We start from the raw sequence: 19,001 nt of genomic DNA, 5'->3' as shown, positions 1-19,001 counted from the left end.
AACAAATGTGATTTTGCATCCTGCCTCATGACATGGCTGTGTCAGTTTCCTTCTAAAAACAATGCTTCAAATTATTTTGTTGTTGTCCAGTCGCTCAGTCATGTCCGACTCTTTACCGTGGAGTAGATTTGAAGCTCCAAGAGGATGTCAGGTCTGGACCTACATCCCAGGTGGAGCTGTAGGGATTCTAGGGGCATGTGTAGCCGGCACAGGATATGTTGGGCTGGGAATTTCCTGAAGGTCCAATGGTTAGGACTCTGTGCTTTCACCGCCTAGGGCATGGGTTCAATCCTTGGTCAGGGAACCAAGATCCCACAAGCCACGAGGCAAAAGAAAAACAAAAGAAAGGTAATGCTGAACCAGCATCTTTACTCCAAAGGGAGACCCCACAGTGTGTCAAAGGGTGGTGATTCCCTCTTTGGGAGGTGGCCTGTTTTGGCCACTGGGCCTCAGTATGGGGGAGAGAGACTGAGGCCCAGAGGGACTCAGACCCATAGACCCATGTATCAGGGGCTTGCTGCCTCCAGGACAGCAGGCGGAGGCCAAGGGGTGGGCTGGAAGCTGCTTGCCAGCCTGTCTTGTCTGGTCAGTGTAGGGGAACCTGCTGCCCTGACCCTCAATAGCCTTGGGAGAGTTCCAGTTCAAGGCTGCCCTTGGTGGGCAACTGGTGGTCCTAGAGGGACCAGGCAGGCAGGGTCTGCCATCCTGAAGCAGGAGACCACGTAGCCACACACAAGCAGTGATGATGCCATGAAGGTCCTCGCCCCATGGTCATACTCCAGGAGGTGCTGGTGGCCTAACACAGAGTGCTGTCAGCCCAGGACCAGGGTGGGCACAGGGTGGGTGAGAGTGCAGGGGTTTGGGGGAGGCTCTGGGAAGTGACAGTGGAGTTGAGATCTAGGCCGTGTGCACATGATCACATGGCTGTGGGGGAGGGGCTTGTCAAAACGCAGACTCGGATTGCTTAGCTCTTGAGGCATCTCCAACAAGCTCCAGGAGACGCTGCTGCTGGTTCCCAGACCACGCTTTGAGTAGCTAGGCCCTAAGTCTGTACTCTCCAACCCGACAGCTACGAGCCAGAGAGGGCAATTTAAACATAGCGATTAGAACTAAGTAAAATTAAAAATTCAGTTCCTCGGTCACACTAGCCACATCTCGAGTGCCCAGCAGCCCCACATGGCCTGTGACAGCCGTGCTGGAAGGCGCAGTTATGGGACACGTCTGTCATCACAGGAATGTCCCCTGGATGGTGCTGCTCTGTGGTCCGGGTGGCATTTGACTGGATAAAGTAGGTGAGAGAGAAAGGCTTCCAGCAGCAGGCGCAGACACAAGGTCCCGAGACAGGGGAGGCAGGTGTTGGAGGAGCTGAAAGGAGGCGGAGGGGTGAGGCTGGAGATGACGGGGTGCCCTCTGGGCCATGCTGGGCCTCTGGGTCAGCAAAGCCCCTGAGAGGTGGGTGGCCGGCAGGGCTCGGCTGGGAAGGAAGGTCCTGCAAGGCGGTGGGCCAGGCTTCACGTCTCATCACAGTCTCGCCTGCTTTTCCCTCTGCACTTACCCTCTGCACCCAGGGAGGGTTAGCAGCCTTGTGGGAAGAGCCCTGGGGCTTCATTGGCATCATCCCCAGCTTTCCCGCAGCTCCCAGTGGCCCCAGGGCCATGTCACCACCAAAAGGCAACATGTGTGTCCTTCCTCCCCAGGGGCTCCATGTCCAGCCTGGAATCCTGCACCAGCCGCTTCTCCCAGCTCAGCGCCGCCACTTCCTCCTCCTCGGCGCCGTCCCACAGCAGCTCCCTGGTCTCCAGGTAGTAGGGACAGAGCCCCGTGGGGCAGCCTGCTCGCCTCCCACGTCCCCACGTGTCCATGAGGCTGTGTGGGCTGCAGCCCTGGGTCTGGACGCTGCCAAAGTTGGGCTATCTGGAGGCCCCTGTTGGCTCTTGGGGTGTTGAGGACAGAATCACCTCTATGACCGGGCTTTGAGTACAAAAAGCCAAGGGGTGGGCGGACCCCATTCAGGTCTGGGGGCTCAGGGAGGTCGTCGGACTCATTGCCCCCCCCAGCTTCCCTGGGGTGGCCTCCTCCTCAGGCGACCCCGGCACTGTTAGTTTCCCTCTTTCCCTTTCCTGCAGCTCAGCTGCAGAAGAGAATCTGTCTCCTGACCAAGTTCCATCCAGCCTCCCAGAATTGAGTCTTATCAGCCTGCTTGAGTCCCAGGCTAGTCCCTGAGCCAATCACGGTTTCCAGGCGGGAACAGAGAACACTGATTGGCCTGCAGGGTCTGTGTTCAGTCTGGACCAATCACTGTAAGGGGAGGAGGTACAGTGATGGGCCCGCCCAGACCACATGCTTGTTCCCACCACCTGGTCTGAAAAGCACAAGGTGGGTCCTCCCAAGACTCTTAGGGTTCCCCACCCTAAGAAGCAGAAATGACGGGTGTACATCCTAGCATCTAAGCCTACAATGAAGCCCTGGGTCCCAGGATATGCTGGTGAGCAGTTATATAAGTTACAGGCTCCACTTTTTGTGGGGAGCCACCCACCATGGACGTGAAATGCATTTTCACAGCATGTGGCTGGAAGGTCTAATCCTGACCACCCCTGACTTGAAGACAGTGGAAGGCCCAGTGTTTTTTCTGAATTCCAGGCAATGATGAAGCAGTTCTGGCTATCTTTATATTCTCTGAAGGTCCCTTTGTCTCCTGGGAATCTCCTGTTTTATTATGCCTTTTGGGTTGTAAGTCACCTCCCAGCAGCTTAAACAAAAAAGGGTAACCATTCATGGGCACTTGTAACTGACCAGTCTAAAAGGTCTTGCTTCAGCTAAGGCTGGATCCAGGCTCTCAACATGGCATCAGGACTCCCCTGTGGGATAGGGTCTATGACTTTGTCGCAGTTGCACTGGGGGCAAATCTGATCCTCAGTACCAGCTGCAATATTGAAAGACTCTCGTTAAGTTCCTTCATGGGAGGGGCATGGGTCTGAGGACATTTCTCCTTTCATTCCTTGGGCCTGCAAACAGGTAACAGGTCAGAGGTCATCACTGGCATCCCACAATCTGATCTGACCTGCCTTTAGTGTTTTTGGTTTTTGCCTTAACAGGAGCAATAAGGAGTCTTATGCCTCTCTTTTTGAGAGCCTGCTCTCCTCATCTCCCTCAGGAAAGCCCCAACTCAAACAGGCTTAAGCAACAAAGGGAATTCCCTGTCTGCAGTAACTGGGATGCCCAGGCTGGGCCTTGCTTCAGGTATGGCTGCATCCAGGAGCCCTCAGTGTCCTTAGGCTCCTGTGCCCATCCTCAGCCTCACGTAGGCCCCTTGGCTCTGTGTCAGTTTGCGTGCTGACCTTGTCCTCTCCTCCATGGAGGGAAAGGTGACTGCTGGCGGCCCCTAGCCTACAACCACAGGGCTCTCAGTTTCTAAGGCAGAAAGAGACTCTCCATCTCAAATCCCAGGGAAGGCTCTGACTGGCCCTGGGGAAGTCATGTGCTCACTCCTGTGGGCATATTAGCTAAGCAGCTGGGAGCCCTGTGATTGACATTTCTTCCAGAAGCAACAGATGGATGGGGGAGGGGCCAGTCACCCAACGGACAAAGAGAGGTGGGCCACAGGAGCAGCAGATGACCACACTGGCATCTGCTACGGTTTCCCTCCTGTGCTGGAGGTCGCTGGGGCCCACGCTGGAGCATCAGCAACCAACAGCTACTCTTCTTAACCCTTGAGAGGCTTGGGATTAAAAATGCAAGGAAGGAGATGCTGAGCTCCTGGCTTCTCAATTTCCACAAACCTCAGGGCTGGAAGCCCCCTGGGTATGGCTTCTTTCTCCATCTTGTTCATTAGCCTATTGTGGCCAGGACACAAATTACCCTTTAGCAATAGGACCTGCCCAGGCACTGAGTTTAAGAGCCCGAGTCTTAAAACTTCAACAAGGTGGGGTTTGAGCCCCAGCCATCCTTTCACACGAGCTGTGTGACCTTCAGCAGGTGACTTAACCTCTCTGTGCCTCAACATCCTCATCTGTAAAATGGGGATAGAATAGTGCCTACCTCATTCTCTGGGTTGCAGTGGGACAAATGAGAGTGGATGTGAAGTCCTGGGCCTGGCGCCCAGCACACGGAAAGCTCTTAATAAAAGTAGGTGGTTATTCTGATTGTTTAATACCTCTCATCCAAAGATCCCAGACTCCATCCTGTGAGGACACCCATCACTGTCATACTCACCATGCATCTGGGGAGAAGCATGGATGCTGTTTCCTTCTGACTTTCCCTTTGCAGAAACTGCATTCTCTGGGCACGTCCACTCATCTAGAAGGGCCTCATTCCGAGTGGTGTTTCCCTCAACTGGCTATACAGTGGTCTCCCCACAGGTTGAAATAAGGGGAATTTGAGACTCCCCCCAACCCCACCCAAGCCTGTGTCTGGAATTTCTCCCCCTGTAAAATGAATTGATCACACAGTCTGTTTCAGCCAGGAAAACACAGCATTTCTTGTTCACCCAATCGTTTGCTCCGACTGGAAGCATTAAATGCACCTAATTGTTTGCTCCGACCAGAAGCATTAAACGTTTTAGATTTGGATACCCCTCTGTTGTCTGTTGCCTAGGAGGTTTCCCTGGGTTTGTTCAAGAATAACTCAGCTGTTGTTTAAAAGACTCAAGAGCATGTTTAACAGGGACCACGCCACTCTCAAGGGGTTGCAGATTGGTTTTTGGAGAAATTATGGGGAACACAAAAAAATCCCATGTTTAATATCGAAGCACAGACACACTGTGTCAGTTTCCTAGTGCTGCCAAACCAAAATTACCACAAACTTGGTAGCTTAAAACAACAGAAATGGATTCTCTCTCAGTCTGGAGGCCAGAAGTCTGAGATAAATGTGTTGGCTCCCTCCCATGGCTGTAGAGAAGGATCCTTTCAGCTTCTGGGGGTGCCTGGTGTTCCTTGGCTCGTGGCCACATCACTCCTGTACCTGCTTCTGCAGTTTTTTAAAACAGTATTTATTTATTTAGTTTTTTGGCTGCTCCAGGTCTTAGTTTTGGTGTGGGATCTTTAGTTGCAGTGTGCAAACTCAGTTACAGCACGTGGGATCTAGATCCCTGACCAGGGACCAAACCCAGGTCCCCCTACGCTGGAAGCACAGTCTCAGCCAATGGGCCACCAGGGAAGTCCCTTTGCCTCTGTCTTTACGCAGCTTCTCCTCCGTGTATCTCTTTGATGAGGACCCCAGTCATTGGATTTAGGCCTCAGTCTAAATCCAGAATGATTTCCTCTTAAGATCCTGAAGCAAGCACACGGGCACGACTGACCAAGGACCCTGCTGCTGCTGCTGCTGCTGCTAAGTCGCTTCAGTCGTGTCCGTCTCTATGCAACCCCATAGACGGCAGCCCACCAGGCTCCCCCATCCCTGGGATTCTCCAGGCAAGAACACTGGAGTGGGTTGCCATTTCCTTCTCCAATGCGTGAAAGTGAAGTCGCTCAGTCGTGTCCGACTCTTAGCGACCCCATGGACTGCAGCCTACCAGCCTCCTCTGTCCATGGGATTTTCCAGGCAAGAGTACTGGAGTGGGGTGCCATTGCCTTCTCCGACCAAGGACCCTACTTCCACATAAAGTCACATTCTGAGGTCCTGAGTGGACACGGATTCTTGGGTGACACTGTTCAACCCACCGCATATACATACTGTGCAAGAACAGACATGTGCAGTTTATCAGAGTATTAAATCCAGGACTCAGGGCCCCACTTGACCCGGAGTTGTGGGGGTGGGCTGCCGGAGGCTCTTGGCCAGGTGTCCAGGTGAAGGAGAGGGCCCTGCTGTCTACTTTCCTGGGCCGCTCTCCCCTCTCCCTTGGGTTTTGCCCAAGTCCCAGAGATGCACCAGAGTCCTGATGTCAGGAGTGGGTGGGGCCTGTCTGGGGTGCTGCCCATCCTTCCTTCAAGCTCCCCTGGGACCCAGAGGTGGGTCCTGGTGGCCACCAGATGTCACGGGATTCTGGGAAGGGTCCCTTGTTTTAGGAGGAGGAGGCCAAGGAGGCCTGAGGGGTGCAGGGGAGGTGTGCTTCCTGTGGCCCTGACGGACCCCCGCCCACTTTGCCTTCGGTTACCAGCCGGGCCCACCGCACTCACCCCTCCCGCTTCTCCATGCTGTCCTGGTGCTGTGGGTGGGGGCTCTCTGAGGAACAGCCAGCCGCCCATGGGCCTGGTGGGTGATCAGAAAGAGCTCCCTGCGGCCGGCAAGCTGGGGTCAGGTCTGAGCCACAGGCCCTGATGACGTCAGTCTCCTCCCAGGAAGGCCCTTGGGGTTTGGGTCCGAAGACAGCAGAGAGCAACACAACCTGCCTCCCTGTGGCCTGAGGGCTGCCTCTGGGACCAATTCTTCCTCCAAGGCCAGGGGCCTCCACAGAGGAGGCAGGCTTTATGGTGCAAGGGGTTCCTGTGGGAGTTTGGGCAGAGCCTTGAAGGAGCTGGAAAGAGCTGGAAGGAAAGGCACTGGGTGGCTCTCTAACTTCTCCCCAGGCCATTTCCCTCCCCTCCCTTCAGTGCCCACCAAGACACTGCTGAGAAATGTGGCTCCCTGAAAAGCACCATTTGAAACCCCTAAGAATTCTGGAGGCAGGACACAGACCCCTCAAGAATCCGATGATAGCCGCTGCATCAGGGCCACAGAACCCACCCAGTGACTCCAGGATCGGAATCTTTTACTGAGGTCTCTCCAGATGCTCAGATTGTATACGGAGCAGCCCAGCGGCTGAGATACTTGTCACCATGGCAACTGCCCAGCACAGAGCACTCTCCAGGTTCCCAGTCAGACCCCCAGGACTTCTAGTCCACCCTCCACGTTCTGTGTCCAGGGGTCTTCCATCACCCCACTTCCATCACTTTGGCCTGCAGCACCTGCTGTAGGACCCAAGCATCCTGTTCCCTGTAGGGAACATCACAGGCTGTCCACCTGCTGTCTTCAGTGGGGGGACAAAGACACAGAGACCCACAGACACATCCCTGCAGGAACTCAGAGGTTGGGAGCTGGCCTTGACATTCCACCTCTCTGAACCAAATTCTCCCTTTCTGAAGTGAAACTAGGGAATTCCCTGGCAGTCCAATGGTTAAGACTGGGTGCTTTCACCGCTGTGGGCCCAGAGTTCGATCCCTGACTGGTGAACTAAGACCTTGCAAGCTACCCAGCATGGTCCCAAAACAAAACAGAACAACAACAACAACAACAAAATGAAACTAGACCCATATTACAGCAACTCGGCTGCAGCGATGGGCTCAGTTTTCCGCATTCATGTCCCTTTGCAGCTTTTCATCAAGGGGTGAAGCTTCAAGAAGCAGCTTCACATCTCTGCCTGGATCCCTGTCTCCGCCTTGACCCCAAGTCTGAACCTGATCCTGGAGGATGAGGTATCAGAGCTACATCTGCAGCTGTGGTCACTCCAGACCAGGCCCCCACTGGCCCATTATCAGATGGCAGAGACCTGAGTGAGCCCAGCTGGACTCACTGATTCTAGTCCAAGTCAAGAGAATCACCCAGGTGACCCTAGAAGCATGAAAAACTACTATTTTTCCTGAGAAGCAGTGACTGGTGGTTATTTTAAGCCACCAGTTTGGGGCTGGTTTGTTATGCAGCAGTAAATGCCACTACAGTTGATGGGGCTTCCTAGGTGGTAAAGAACCCACCTGCCAATGCAGGAGACATGAGACACAAGTTTGATCCCTGGGAAGATCCCCTGGAGGAGGGCATGGCAACCCACTCCAGTATCCTTGCCTGGAGAATCCCATGGACAGAGGAACATGGAGGGCTACAGTCCATATGGTTGCAAAGAGTTGGACATGACTGAAATGACAGCACATTTGGTGAGGGCCCGCTGCCTGGCTTGTCGATGGCCGCCCTCTACCGTGAGCTCGCGTGGCCTTGTTCTTGTGTGTGTCGCATTGCAGAGGGTGCTCTCATCTCTTCTTATAAGGTCACCACCCTCACGACCTCATCTAAACCTCATTTAATGAAACCAGACGCCCCACCTCCTAACACCATTGCACTGCAGGTCAGGGTCTCAACATACAAACTTCGGGGGATGCAAACATTCAATCCACCATGTGCCTGGATCTGCTTGAGAACCTGCTGGAAGCAGCAGCACCTCCCTCCAGGTACCCTCCGCATAAAGCTGCCAAGCACACAGTGGGGTGTTTTACGAGGCAGGGTGTCGCCAGGCACTTCCTAAAGACCCTTTGAGGCCACAAGTTACAAGCTCTAATCTCACAAGGATACAGGTCACAGTCAAGGGAAGCCAACCGCTGGGGCTGCGATGAGCTGGAGAGGACACAGATGGGGACCGGCCACTCTTGGCTTGGACAACTTATCTCATCACCTCCAAGGGCGTCCTCTGATGCTGGGACGTCAAGCGTTTTAAAAAATATTTACTTACTTGCTTATTTGGCTGCATGTGGTCTTAGTTGCGGCACAGGGGAAACTTCATTCCGTCAGGAGGGATTTTCGTCGTGGTGTGTGGGCTCGGTAGTTGTTCCTTGTGGGCTTAGTTGGTCCTTGACTTGTGGGGTCTTAGTTCCCTGACTGGGGACTGAGCCTGTGTCCCCTGCATTGCAAGGTGGATTCTTAACCACTGCAAGTCCTTCTCTCACTCCTTTCAAAGAAAAACCAGAAATCTGGAGTTGTTATCTCTTGACTTGTAACTGTTGGTAACTCAATTTTACTAAAACAGTGCAAACTCAGAGTGCTGTCCAGATGCTCACAGCCATCACCTGGGAGCTTGGGGAGACCTGTAGTCTGGAGTCCGCTCCAGGCCAGAGTCTACATGTTTAACAAGCTCTCCAGGTGATTCAGTGAAAGTCGCTCAGTCATGTCTGACTCTTTGCAACTCCTTTGGAACTCTCCAGGCCAGAATAGTGGAGTGGGTAGCTGTTTCCTTCTCCAGGGCATCTTCCCAACCCAGGGATGGAACCCAGGTCTCCCGCACTGCAGGCAGGTTCTGTACCAGCTGAGCCACCTGGTGATTCAAGTACACTTGAAAGTGAGAACCCCTGTGTGTGCGTGCTAAGTTGCGTCAGTCGTGTCTGATTCTACAGCCCTATGGACTGTAGCCCACCAGGCTCCTCCGTCCATGGGATTCTCCAGGCAAGAATACTGGAGTGGGTCGCCATGCCCTCCTCCAGGGGATCTTCCTGACCCAGGGACAGAACCCGCATCTGTCTCCTGCATTGACAGGTGGGTTCTTTACCACTAGCACCACCTGGGAAACCTCTGGATTAAACAAAGTCAATCAGGGAGCTGGACGTGCCACGGGCACATCCCGACTCTGACTCTGGTTAAGCAGTCCCCTACGTGTTAAGGCCTAGGGGCCCCTCAAGTCCATGACTGCTAATTCAGACAAGGTTCTTTTATTATATCAATTTATTTTATCAATTTATTCAAGTGGTAGAAAAACCCTCTCAGTGGCAGGGCAAAAGAGAGAGCCTGTAAACATGATTTCATCCTTCCTCCCTTCTAAGGAGCTTCCTGCGACAGGAAACACCATTCCAGTGGGCAAGTTTGATGATGAGGTCTGTTAAAAAAGGGTCCCATGATGTGGCTGTCGTCTCTTGAGTCCACCCCCGTCCGAGGGGAACAGCTGGACCCTCCCACTTGGCTGCGGCATGGTCATCACGAGTTCCGTTCACAGCGGCTCCGGCCCCGGGAGGCGGAGGCTCTTTGGCAGCAGCGGGCAGGCCCTGGGGGGGCAGGCCCTGCGAGCAGCAGACACAGGCAGGCGGGGACGGAGGCAGGCCCTCCGGGAGCGCTGGATTGCATGTGCCACGGCAGGCGGCCAGGCGCGGGGCTGAGGCACGTTGCTGTCGGAAACCTGGCTTGGCACCCAGGTCGCGACTACCCAGATGGGTCGGTGGCCTTGGGACTTCCTCTTGCAGAAGCCAGAGCTCCTGGAAATGAGCCTCGGGAATAGGACACAACCGGCAGCAGGAGACTTAGTCCTTGAAGGGGTTACAGGAGTCACCCAGCTGCTCCTTCTCGGCGGCCGGGTGCTCCCCGTTCACCTCCTGCAGCGGGTGGTAGACGTAGGCCCCGTCCAGGTGCCGCCTCCGTGCGGCCCTCGACCCCAGGAACAAGGACACATTTGCCGCTGTGCTGATCAGCAGGAGGAACGCCAGGGCCAAGGTGATGGCCAGCCAGGTGGTCCTGCGGGTGGGAGAGAACCCGGAACAGGGGTGCTGGATGCGGTTCGGGCTGGGGCAGCGCTGGAGGGGCTCCCCCTCCCACTTTACTCTTCCTCCCAGAACAGGAGCACAGATCAGGTGCCTCCAGGGACCACACAGGGGGAAGCAAATGGGCCTGCGGGGGTGAGGAGTGTACACACACATTCGGAAGCAGCGCGGAGTTATTATGTGGGACAAACCTTGCCTGATATCAGGCTCCCAGCTTGCCTGGTGTTTCAAGAGAAATAGGGAAAAACAAAGATTTTGATGTGCACCTCCCTGAGTTTCAGATGCTACTAACAAATGTTACATTATACAGGGCACAGAACACACAGCTGGGGACCTAATCCGCCCCAAGACGCAGCGGTTCGCATCTTGGGTTCCCGAGAATGTTGGCAACAGAAGCTGGGCTCTCTCCAGAATCCTCAAAGCAGACAGAGCAGCGGGGACCCGCACCCCTTCTTCCCAGGCAGGGAGCTGGTGGGGGGCGGGGCAAAGGGAAGCAGGGGGCGGTCCTTCAGTGATCCTTCTTCCTTCTTGTGACTCTTGGTCTGAAATCCTCACGCAGCAGCAGATGTAAGCTGACTGCCCGGGGCGGGGCCTGCAGCCTGTCTCTTAGCCACCCACAGCTCCCCACCCTTTGCTGTGGGACCCCGTGGTCTCATGCCTGAGACCCGAGCCTGGGGTGCAGGGCTCCTGGGCGCCCCCGTCCTTGCCAGTGCGTTTCCCAGCACACCTCCAGGGTTTTCCTCCCAGCCCTCACCCAAGCACCAGGTCAGGATCCCCAGGAAGGACCTGGGATCTGCGTTTTGTGATGAGCTCCCAGGCGCTGCCTCCAGGCCAAGGCCAAGGCCAAGGGGTTTTTCATTCACACCTGGCTTCCACCTCGAGGGGGCGGGCCAGGCACTGCCCTGGGCTATGGGAGGGACAACCATGAACAGAGGTTCTCCAAAGGGGGCTCCCAGACCCACAGCATCGGTTCTTGAGCCCAGCTCTGTCTTCTAATACACACCCCCTACCTGGACGTCAAGTTAGAGACCTGTGCTAGAAAATAAAGACCCCACATGAGGTGTGAACATCCCCAGGTGCGACAGAAATGACGTGAAATGCTCACAGCTTCTGAACTGAAAGCTGAGAAAACAAGCCCACACCCAGCCCCCTAGACTCCACTGTGGGGGTGGCCAGGGTCCTGCTCAGCGTCTCCCCGGAGGGCTCAGGTGGCTGCATCAGCTGGGACTCTCCCTGAGCTTACGCCGAAGAACCGTCACCTGGGTGCCTAGCAGCCACCTCCTAGCCCTGCCTGGGCCCTGAGCAGAGGCCACACCTCAAAGGTGGAGAGGTGGGGGGACTTCTTCTCGCCCCTGCCCCAGGTCCCACCGAAGCACCTACCTGGTGAGAAGGGAGAGTTCTTCTGCCTGCACAGTGACCTCGGGAGGTGGGAAACACTCCTTCACTGCAAGAGGTCAGGGAGAGGCTGAAGGCTGGGAGAAGAGGGGTCTGCCCGCTCCTGCTCCCAGGGGGGGCCCTGGGAGGGGCCGTACCTCGGGAGAAGAGGCTGCTCAGGGTGGGTGACCAGTTGACACTGCAGTTGCCGGTCTGGGGGTCGCAAGGACATTGGTGCTCACACTTGCAAGGGCTCTGGCAGCCTGGCCCGTACCAACCGAGCGGACACTCTGCGGGGAGGAGCCAGGAGGACAGCGGTGGGGCCCGGTGGCCAGGCCTCTCTCTGCACTGCCAGGATGCACCCGGGTGTGGGCAGAGCCGGGCTGACGCAGGAGCACCCCTTGGGTGGGGTTCCCTCCTGGCTGACTCAGGGGACATTCCCGCTTACCCTGCACACAGGTGTCTCCAGTGAAGCCAGGGGGACAGGCGCAGGTCCCCTGCACGGGGTCACAGGTGGCTCCATTATGACACTGACACTTCTGGGCGCAGTCTTCCCCGAAGAAGCCACTGGTGCAAGCTGCGGTGGGGGAAGGGAGGGGTCTCTGCCAAACCTGGCCCTGCCCTCCCATCCCAGGGCCCAGGGGATTGCAAACGCATCTTCATCACCCCAAGGGGCCCTGTTGCTTCACGTGTTCTCCCAAAAGGCAGTTCTGGAGAACATGCCATGTGGCAGGCCTGAGGCCACGCCCTCGTGGAGCCCTGCTCTGTTTGGGCAACAGCTTCTGGTCTAGGCAGCCAGTGAGCCAGAAGGCATGCATCCCAGGACGAGTGGGGACACGTGCACTGGAGGGAGGGGGCTGAGTGAGGCAGTAGCGGAGCACTGAGGCGGCGGGCTGGAGGGGCCGCAGAGGGCCTGATCTGGGGCAGGGAGGGGGATGTGGCCAGAGCACCCGGGGCCTGGCAGGCCATGCTGTGGAGTGCAGACTCTCCACTCAGTGCCAAAGAAAGCTGCTAAGGATTTAAGCCACGGGTGACAGCAGTCCTGTAGGTCACAGCTGAACTGTGTCCTCCCAGAGACAGCTTCAAATTCCAGAACCTGTGAGTGTGAGTTTATTTGGAAATACTGTCTCTGCACATGCAATTAAGGATCTCAAAATGGGGAGCCTCCTGCATTTAACACGGACTCAAATCCCAGGGGCCTGGGGTCCATGTAAGATAACGGAGAGGGAGACTGGACCTGGACAAGGGAGGAGGCTGTGCCTGTGAAGTCAGGGGCAGAGACTGGGCTGAGGCAGCCACAAGCCAAGGAACGCTGGGGCCACCAGGAGCTGGAAGAGGCAGGAAGGACCCTCCCCTAGACCTTTCAGAGCCAGCGCGGCCCTGCTGAGCCCTTGATTATGGAGTGCTGGCCTCCAGAACTGTGGGAGAATAAAGGACTGTGTCCATCCCGTTAGTGGACTCTTGCTGCAGCAGCCGCAGGACACTGACATGGTGATTTACACATGGGGCAAAAGGTGAGACAAGAGCGAAGAGACTAGCGGACCAGGAGGCGGGGATAAAGGCAGCTGAGGCTTGCGGGTCCCAGCATCACCCCTGCCCGAGAGCCCCAAGGGGTGCCAGGGGGGAGGCTGGCCTGGGGGCGCTTACCTTCACTGCAGTTGGACCCTGTCCATCCAGCTTCGCAGCGGCAGCCAGCTGCCAAGACAAGACCGAGAAAGCCAGGTGAGGGCCGGGCCGGGCTGGGGCCGTGAGAGCGGGGCACCCGGGCTGGAGCTGCTTCCCGCAGAGCCACCACTCACTCTCCGTGCAGAGCCCGTGCTGGCTACAGTTGGCGGGGCCACAGTCCAGCTCATCACAGGCAGCACCCTGCCAGAAGCGCCCCGTGCACTGGCAGCGCCCCTCCATACAGGTCCCGTGGCCGCTGCAGTCTGGTGGCTGGCAGCGGGGCTCATGCACACACACCACGGTGGACACGCGGCGGGGACAGCGCCACATGTTGTCCTGGCTGCAGGAGGACAGGGGTGTGAAGAGAGGCTGAGGTGCTGGCCACACCTCAGATCACCCACTGGGGGACAGGAGTGTGAAGAGAGGCTGAGGTGCTGGCCACGCCTCAGATCACCCACTGGGGGACAGGAGTGTGACGAGAGGCTGAGGTGCTGGCCACGCCTCAGATCACCCACTGGGGGACAGGAGTGTGAAGAGAGGCTGAGGTGCTGGCCATGCCTCAGATCACCCACTGGGGGACAGGAGTGTGAAGAGAGGCTGAGGTGCTGGCCACGCCTCTGATCACCCACTGCAGAGCCTGAGGGCTTCCCCGCTTCATCTCTTCTCCAGCCTTTTATAGGTGCTTCCCACCCCAGGGCCTTTGTACACGCTGTTCTGGGCCCAGTCACCTCTGCACCCTCCAGCTCTCAGCTCATGCTTCTCTATCCTCAGGTCTTTCCTGATCATCACCCGCCCCTTCCATTGGCCCTGGGCAGTGCTGGTACATTATGTATGCCACTCTGTGTAAGCAGCGGGAAGCTGGCATCTCGGCCTCTCTTGCTTCTCTACTGAACCCCCAGAGCCTGGCAAATGACAGGCGCTCAGTATCTGTTAAATGAGACAGCCGGGGACAGGCCTGGCCTTGGACCTCAGCAAGGGGGCTCTGGTGGGCTTACCAGTGATCAGAAGGGTAACTGGCCAAGGTGCCATTGAGCACGAAGGTGGCGGAGCCTCCTCCATCCAGGTTGATGGCGTTGACCACGTCCTGTTTCAGCAGGAACTCCGCCATCTCCCACAGGTTAATGCTGTGGCACAAGATGAGCGCTGCTGACCTTGCGGCATCTGCTTCCGGGTTAGTGCATTACTTTCCACAGTGGACAGTATCGCACACCCGCTACGGCAGGCAAATTTCTCAGTGCTCCCCCCGCTCAAAGTGTCCTGTCCAAATCCCTGGAAGCTACGACTGTAACCAGGCATCACCCTCATGATCGTGTTAGGATACACAGCACAACCGTCCACACATGGGGACCCTGTCCTGGATGATCTGGGGTGGTCCCAACGGAATCACAGGAGCTTTCTCAGGCTAAGGCAAAAGACGAAGTGAGGGAGACTGGAAATACGAGGGGGTTAGATGGATTTGACACAGCTCTGGACCCTGAAGATATACAACAGGAGGGTATACACATGACAAGGAACATGGGCGGCCTCATGAATGCAAAGGCCCCCAGACAGCAATGACGCAGAGACCTCAGTCCTACAACTCCAAGGACTGCATTCTGCCAACAACCTGAGTGAGCTGCCAAGACAATTCTTTCCCAGAAGCTCCAGATAAGCCCCCTATCTGGCCAAGAACTGGATGCTGTCTGTGGGACACCCTGAACAAGAGAACCTAGCTGAGCACCGCTACTCTCCGCTGACTCCCGACCTACAGAACCCCAAACTAACAAATCAGTGCTGCCTGTGCTAATCTGTTACACGGCAACAGCAGAGCACACTCACTTTACACAGGGGGAAATGAGCTCAGAGGGGCCAAGTAACTTGTCCACGGCCACAGAGCCAGCGCGTGGCAGAGCTAGAATGGGAACTGAGGTCTACTCCTGGATTTGTGAATAGACACTTTGTGATAATTTCCTTTCACCCCAACCAGAGCTCAGGAGAGACGAGGCTCTAAGTCAAGGAGACTGAGAGCAAATGTGTGGAAGGTGATGAGTTCGTGGAAGTGGGACAGACCTAGGGACCCTCTGCCGGTGGGAAGACGGGACGGGTGAGTGTGAAGATCCCCAGGGATCACCTGAGGGTCAGAAAGGCAGCTGATGGTGGGCTGAAGCTCCTCAGAGCAGGACTCACCCCCGCTGCTCCGTCTGCCCATCCACATGCAAGAGCACCAGCTGCCCCTTCCGGTCGTGGCCCACGGCTGTCCTGGCTGAGATCACGTTCACAAACCTGTTGAAGGAACCTGAAGGAGAGGCAGCCTGGCTGATCGCCTGGCCCTTCGGGAGGCCTTCTGGGCTCTGCCTGCCACTTCCTGCCAGTCTGACACCACTCTGCACCTCTAGGTCTGTGCACCCAGCTATCTGCCTGCCCCCGAGCCCTGCCCCAGTCTATCTCCACAGAGCAGGCAAAGGGCTGTTGTTCAGTGTAAATCAAGCAAGATCAACCTCCAGGTGAAAACACTCCAATGGCCTCCACTGTCCCAAGTCCAAACTCCAAATGCCTTACGGGTGCCTGGCATGACTTCCCTGCACTGCTTACTCTACCCCATCTCCTGGCAGTCTCCCCACAATTCCACGCAGACACCTTCTGTTTCTTCTGGCCGGACTGGGCTTCTCCCCAGCTCTTCCCATGGCTTACTCCTTCTGAGCTACATCTCCTCCTCCATGAGGTCTTCCCTGACCGTACAATCTAAAACAGCCCGTTTAAACACCTAGGCCACGGCAGACCTTCTTTGCCCCAGTATTTCACATCTCAGTGGTTCTCAAAATCCAATGTCAACCAGAATCACCCAGGGAGCTCCTTAGAACACACACTCTTGGGCCTCACCCCAGGGATTCTGATTCTGTAGCTTCAAGGCAGAGGGGGAGGGACTGAAGTTCGGTGTTTATACCAAGATCCTGGGTGACGCTGATGCTGCTGGTCCACAGACATTTTAGGAACACTCCTCTACTGCCTGGTTCATAGCTCCGTTCCTCCAACTTCTTCTGTCTTAACACTAACCACTTCTTTTTAGTATATTACATATCTATTTCCTTTCTATACATTTCATGAAGCAGGGATTCCCCACTGATTCCCAATACCTAGAATGGTACTTGTGGAAAGACTTCCCCTACCACCCTGGTTTTCAAAAGACTTATTGCCAACACCCCCACTCATCACCCACATCTTATGATACTCAGTGTCCCCTTCCCACCTGTCTCCTGGGTCTCCTCACACTCAGCCGCCTGACTCTCATTGATGTAGATGCTGCCATTGCGAATCAGCCACACGACCCCACTCAGCAGCTGCACAAACGGATTCTCAGTGTCCAGCACCTCCTCTTCAGACAGGTATCTGGCCACACGGAAGCAGTGAGATTCAGTCAACAGCAGCGGCAAACTGTGTGTAGTGGGGCTCCCCATCCCCACCCGCTGCCTGGCTACTGGATTCCTCCTGATGCCCAGGAACCTGCCTGGTCCTAGAAGCAAACAGTCCACATATCCCAGTCTACACTTCACTTAACAGAAACAACCAACCCCAATAGATCTCAAGTCCACCTATAGCTCTCAATCTCTCAGGCTGTCACCCCAGCCAAATTACCATCTGATGCCTGCAACAGCCTGTTAACTGGCCTCCTTGCTTCCACTATGGCTCAACCTGTTTAGTGTCCAGCAGGGTCAGAGCAAGCTCTTAAGTGACCTCCTCTGATACTTTCCTCCTTCCTTCCGTCCCTCACACACCAAGCCCCTCTTCACCTCTGAGCCTTAGCACCTGCTGTCCCTTCTGACAGCAATGCTCTTCCTCCAGTTTTGACCCTGGTTGACCTGTGATTAAATTTCACATTAATTTTCTCATGTGTTTAAGGTCACCTTCTCACACCAGTCTTTCCTGATTACCTTCCCTAAACTCAACTCTCTATTTACAGTCAGTTCATCCTGTTCATTGCTTCACTGCTTATATACAATTTAAATTAACTTAATTATTTCTCTGGATTTTGTTTAATTTTTCACTAGTAATGGGTGCTATGTGTGTCCTTTTTTGAAGGCAAAGACTGTTTGCTTGTTCACAGCCATACCCCCGGTGCACAGCACACAGACCGACACAAAGCAAGCAGCATACCAAACTGGAAGACGAATAAACTCTACATGGAAGGTACTACCTTCCCCTTCCTGGAGATGCGGAAACGGAGGCTCAGCGTGGTTAGGCGACTTGAACACAGCGGCACGGCTACATCTCGACTCTCAGGCCCTCTGCCCTAAACAGTTACCGGACACCCTGCCTCCTCACCCGGTGACCAGAGTCCCGTCGCGGCGGATCCCGAACTGCGCGTTCTGCAGCCCCCCGGCGCTGCTCACCCGCCGCCCGCCGCTCACCACGTTGCCCAGGCACTCGCCCGTCTCCATGCGGAAAAAGCCGCCGTTCTGGGCGACGGTGCAGCCGGACGGCCGCGCCGTCTCCTCCACAGTGGCGCGGCGCTTCGACGCGCAGCCGCCGGGTCCGCCGGGTTCCAAGACAGAGAAGGTGCGCAGGGGCTCGGGCGCTCGCGTCAGGTGACCGGGCACCGCGCGGTCTGCGAAGTACGAGACGAAGGTGCGCACGGAGGGGCGGTGGGCGCCGGCGGTCTGGGCTGCCGGCGGCCAGCTCTCGTGCTCCAGGCGGCCGGCGTGCACTCTTGTGCAGTCCCGGGCGAGGCGCGCGCGCGCGCGGGAGTAGGGCAGGAGCACGTCGTCGTCGCGGGAGGCCCTGCGGGGATTGGGGGGGGCAGACAAGAGTTCGGAGTGCTGTGCCCCGGGGTGCGGGACCGCCCCCGCCAACAACCGGACTTGCCCCCGCGAGAGCTGTACTCACCCCGAGCCGAAATCGCCGGATGCCTCCAGTAGGAAGCCGCGCAGCGCAATGAAGAAGAGAAGGAAGCGACCCATGGAGGACGCCATGTTGGATTCGGACCTCCGGTCACGTGAGCCTACCCCACGTGACCCAGGACCACGCACGGGTGGCAGCTCTTAGCTCTGAAGCATTTGTACTTCTTCGGATATCGCGAGATATCGTCCTGATAACTTGCTGTGTTAATTTTCTTTAGAGGGGGCGGGGTTCTGGAATGGCGGGAACGCTTTAAGTTGTTGAAGGAAAGTTATGTCCAACCTAGATAGCATATTCAAAAGCAGAGACATTACTTTGCCAACAAAGTCTAGTCAAGTAAAGTCTAGTCAAGGCTATGGTTTTTCCTGTGGTCATGTATGGATGTGAGAGTTGGACTGTGAAGAAGGCTGAGCGCCGATGAATTGATGCTTTTGAACTGTGGTGTTGGAGAAGACTCTTGAGAGTCCCTTGGACTGCAAGGAGATCCAACCTGTCCATTCTGAAGGAGATCAGCCCTGGGATTTCTTTGGAAGGAATGATGCTAAAGCTGAAACTCCAGTACTTAGGCCACCTCATTCGAAGAGTTGACTCATTGGAAAAGACTCTGATGCTGGGAGGGATTGGGGGCAGGAGGAGAAGGGGATGACAGAGGATGAGATGGCTGGATGGCATCACTGACTCGATGGACGTGAGTCTGGGTGAACTCCGGGAGTTGGTGATGGGCAGGGAGGCCTGACGTGCTGCGATTCATGGGGTCGCAAAGAGTCGGAGACAACTGAGCGACTGAACTGAACTGAATATTGAAGTCTACGGGAAAGTTGAGAAAATAGTATAAAGAACCTCTTTTGCCTGGAAAAATCCCATGGACCGAGGAGCCTGGTGGGCTGCAGC

The 19,001-nt window shown here is 56.0% G+C and overlaps 2 protein-coding genes across 3 annotated transcripts in view; one reads left to right on the top strand and one right to left on the bottom strand.

The window, feature by feature from the left end:
• The window catches only part of SEC14L5 (SEC14 like lipid binding 5), a 40,637-nt gene extending 36,125 nt beyond the window's left edge, over positions 1-4,512 (top strand). The window contains exon 16 of the mRNA XM_070362194.1: positions 1,698-4,512. Coding sequence (XP_070218295.1) covers positions 1,698-1,806 — 109 coding nt within the window. The 3' untranslated portion in view covers positions 1,807-4,512. The remainder of the gene's footprint in view (positions 1-1,697) is intronic.
• A 4,873-nt stretch (positions 4,513-9,385) lies between these two features.
• NAGPA (N-acetylglucosamine-1-phosphodiester alpha-N-acetylglucosaminidase) lies at positions 9,386-18,292 on the bottom strand. Of its 2 annotated transcripts, XM_070362466.1 has the most exons (11): positions 18,099-18,276; positions 17,538-17,993; positions 16,465-16,604; positions 15,405-15,513; positions 14,234-14,362; positions 13,373-13,578; positions 13,221-13,268; positions 12,022-12,150; positions 11,732-11,863; positions 11,580-11,643; positions 9,387-10,173 (listed from the first exon to the last, which is right to left on the bottom strand). In XM_070362466.1, exons 1-11 carry the CDS (start codon positions 18,182-18,184, stop codon positions 9,963-9,965), a joined length of 1,710 nt encoding a protein of 569 aa, XP_070218567.1. In that variant the 5' UTR covers positions 18,185-18,276; the 3' UTR covers positions 9,387-9,962. The 2 variants fall into 2 exon arrangements, with proteins under 2 accessions (XP_070218569.1, XP_070218567.1); XM_070362468.1 differs by lacking the exons at positions 15,405-15,513; positions 16,465-16,604 and having other exon boundaries at positions 9,386-10,173; positions 18,099-18,292.
• Positions 18,293-19,001: the final 709 nt, after the last annotated feature.

Source organism: Bos mutus, chromosome 25 (assembly GCF_027580195.1).
Source record: "Bos mutus isolate GX-2022 chromosome 25, NWIPB_WYAK_1.1, whole genome shotgun sequence".
NCBI classification, from domain to species: Eukaryota; Metazoa; Chordata; class Mammalia; order Artiodactyla; family Bovidae; genus Bos; species Bos mutus.
Note: the sequence above shows the minus strand (reverse complement) of the source record. Positions and strands in the feature narration are given on the sequence as shown.

What these genes read in the sequence shown, in the direction of transcription:
- NAGPA (XM_070362466.1), bottom strand. Translation starts at nt 18,184, where the DNA reads ATGGCGTCCTCCATGGGTCGCTTCCTTCTCTTCTTCATTGCGCTGCGC. An exon ending in TCCGGCGATTTCGGCTCGGG is followed by an intron (nt 17,994 to 18,098) that starts GTGAGTACAGCT and finishes CAATCCCCGCAG; the next exon opens with GGCCTCCCGCGACGACGACG. An exon ending in GGGCAGACGGAGCAGCGGGG is followed by an intron (nt 14,363 to 15,404) that starts GTGAGTCCTGCT and finishes CTTGTGCCACAG; the next exon opens with CATTAACCTGTGGGAGATGG.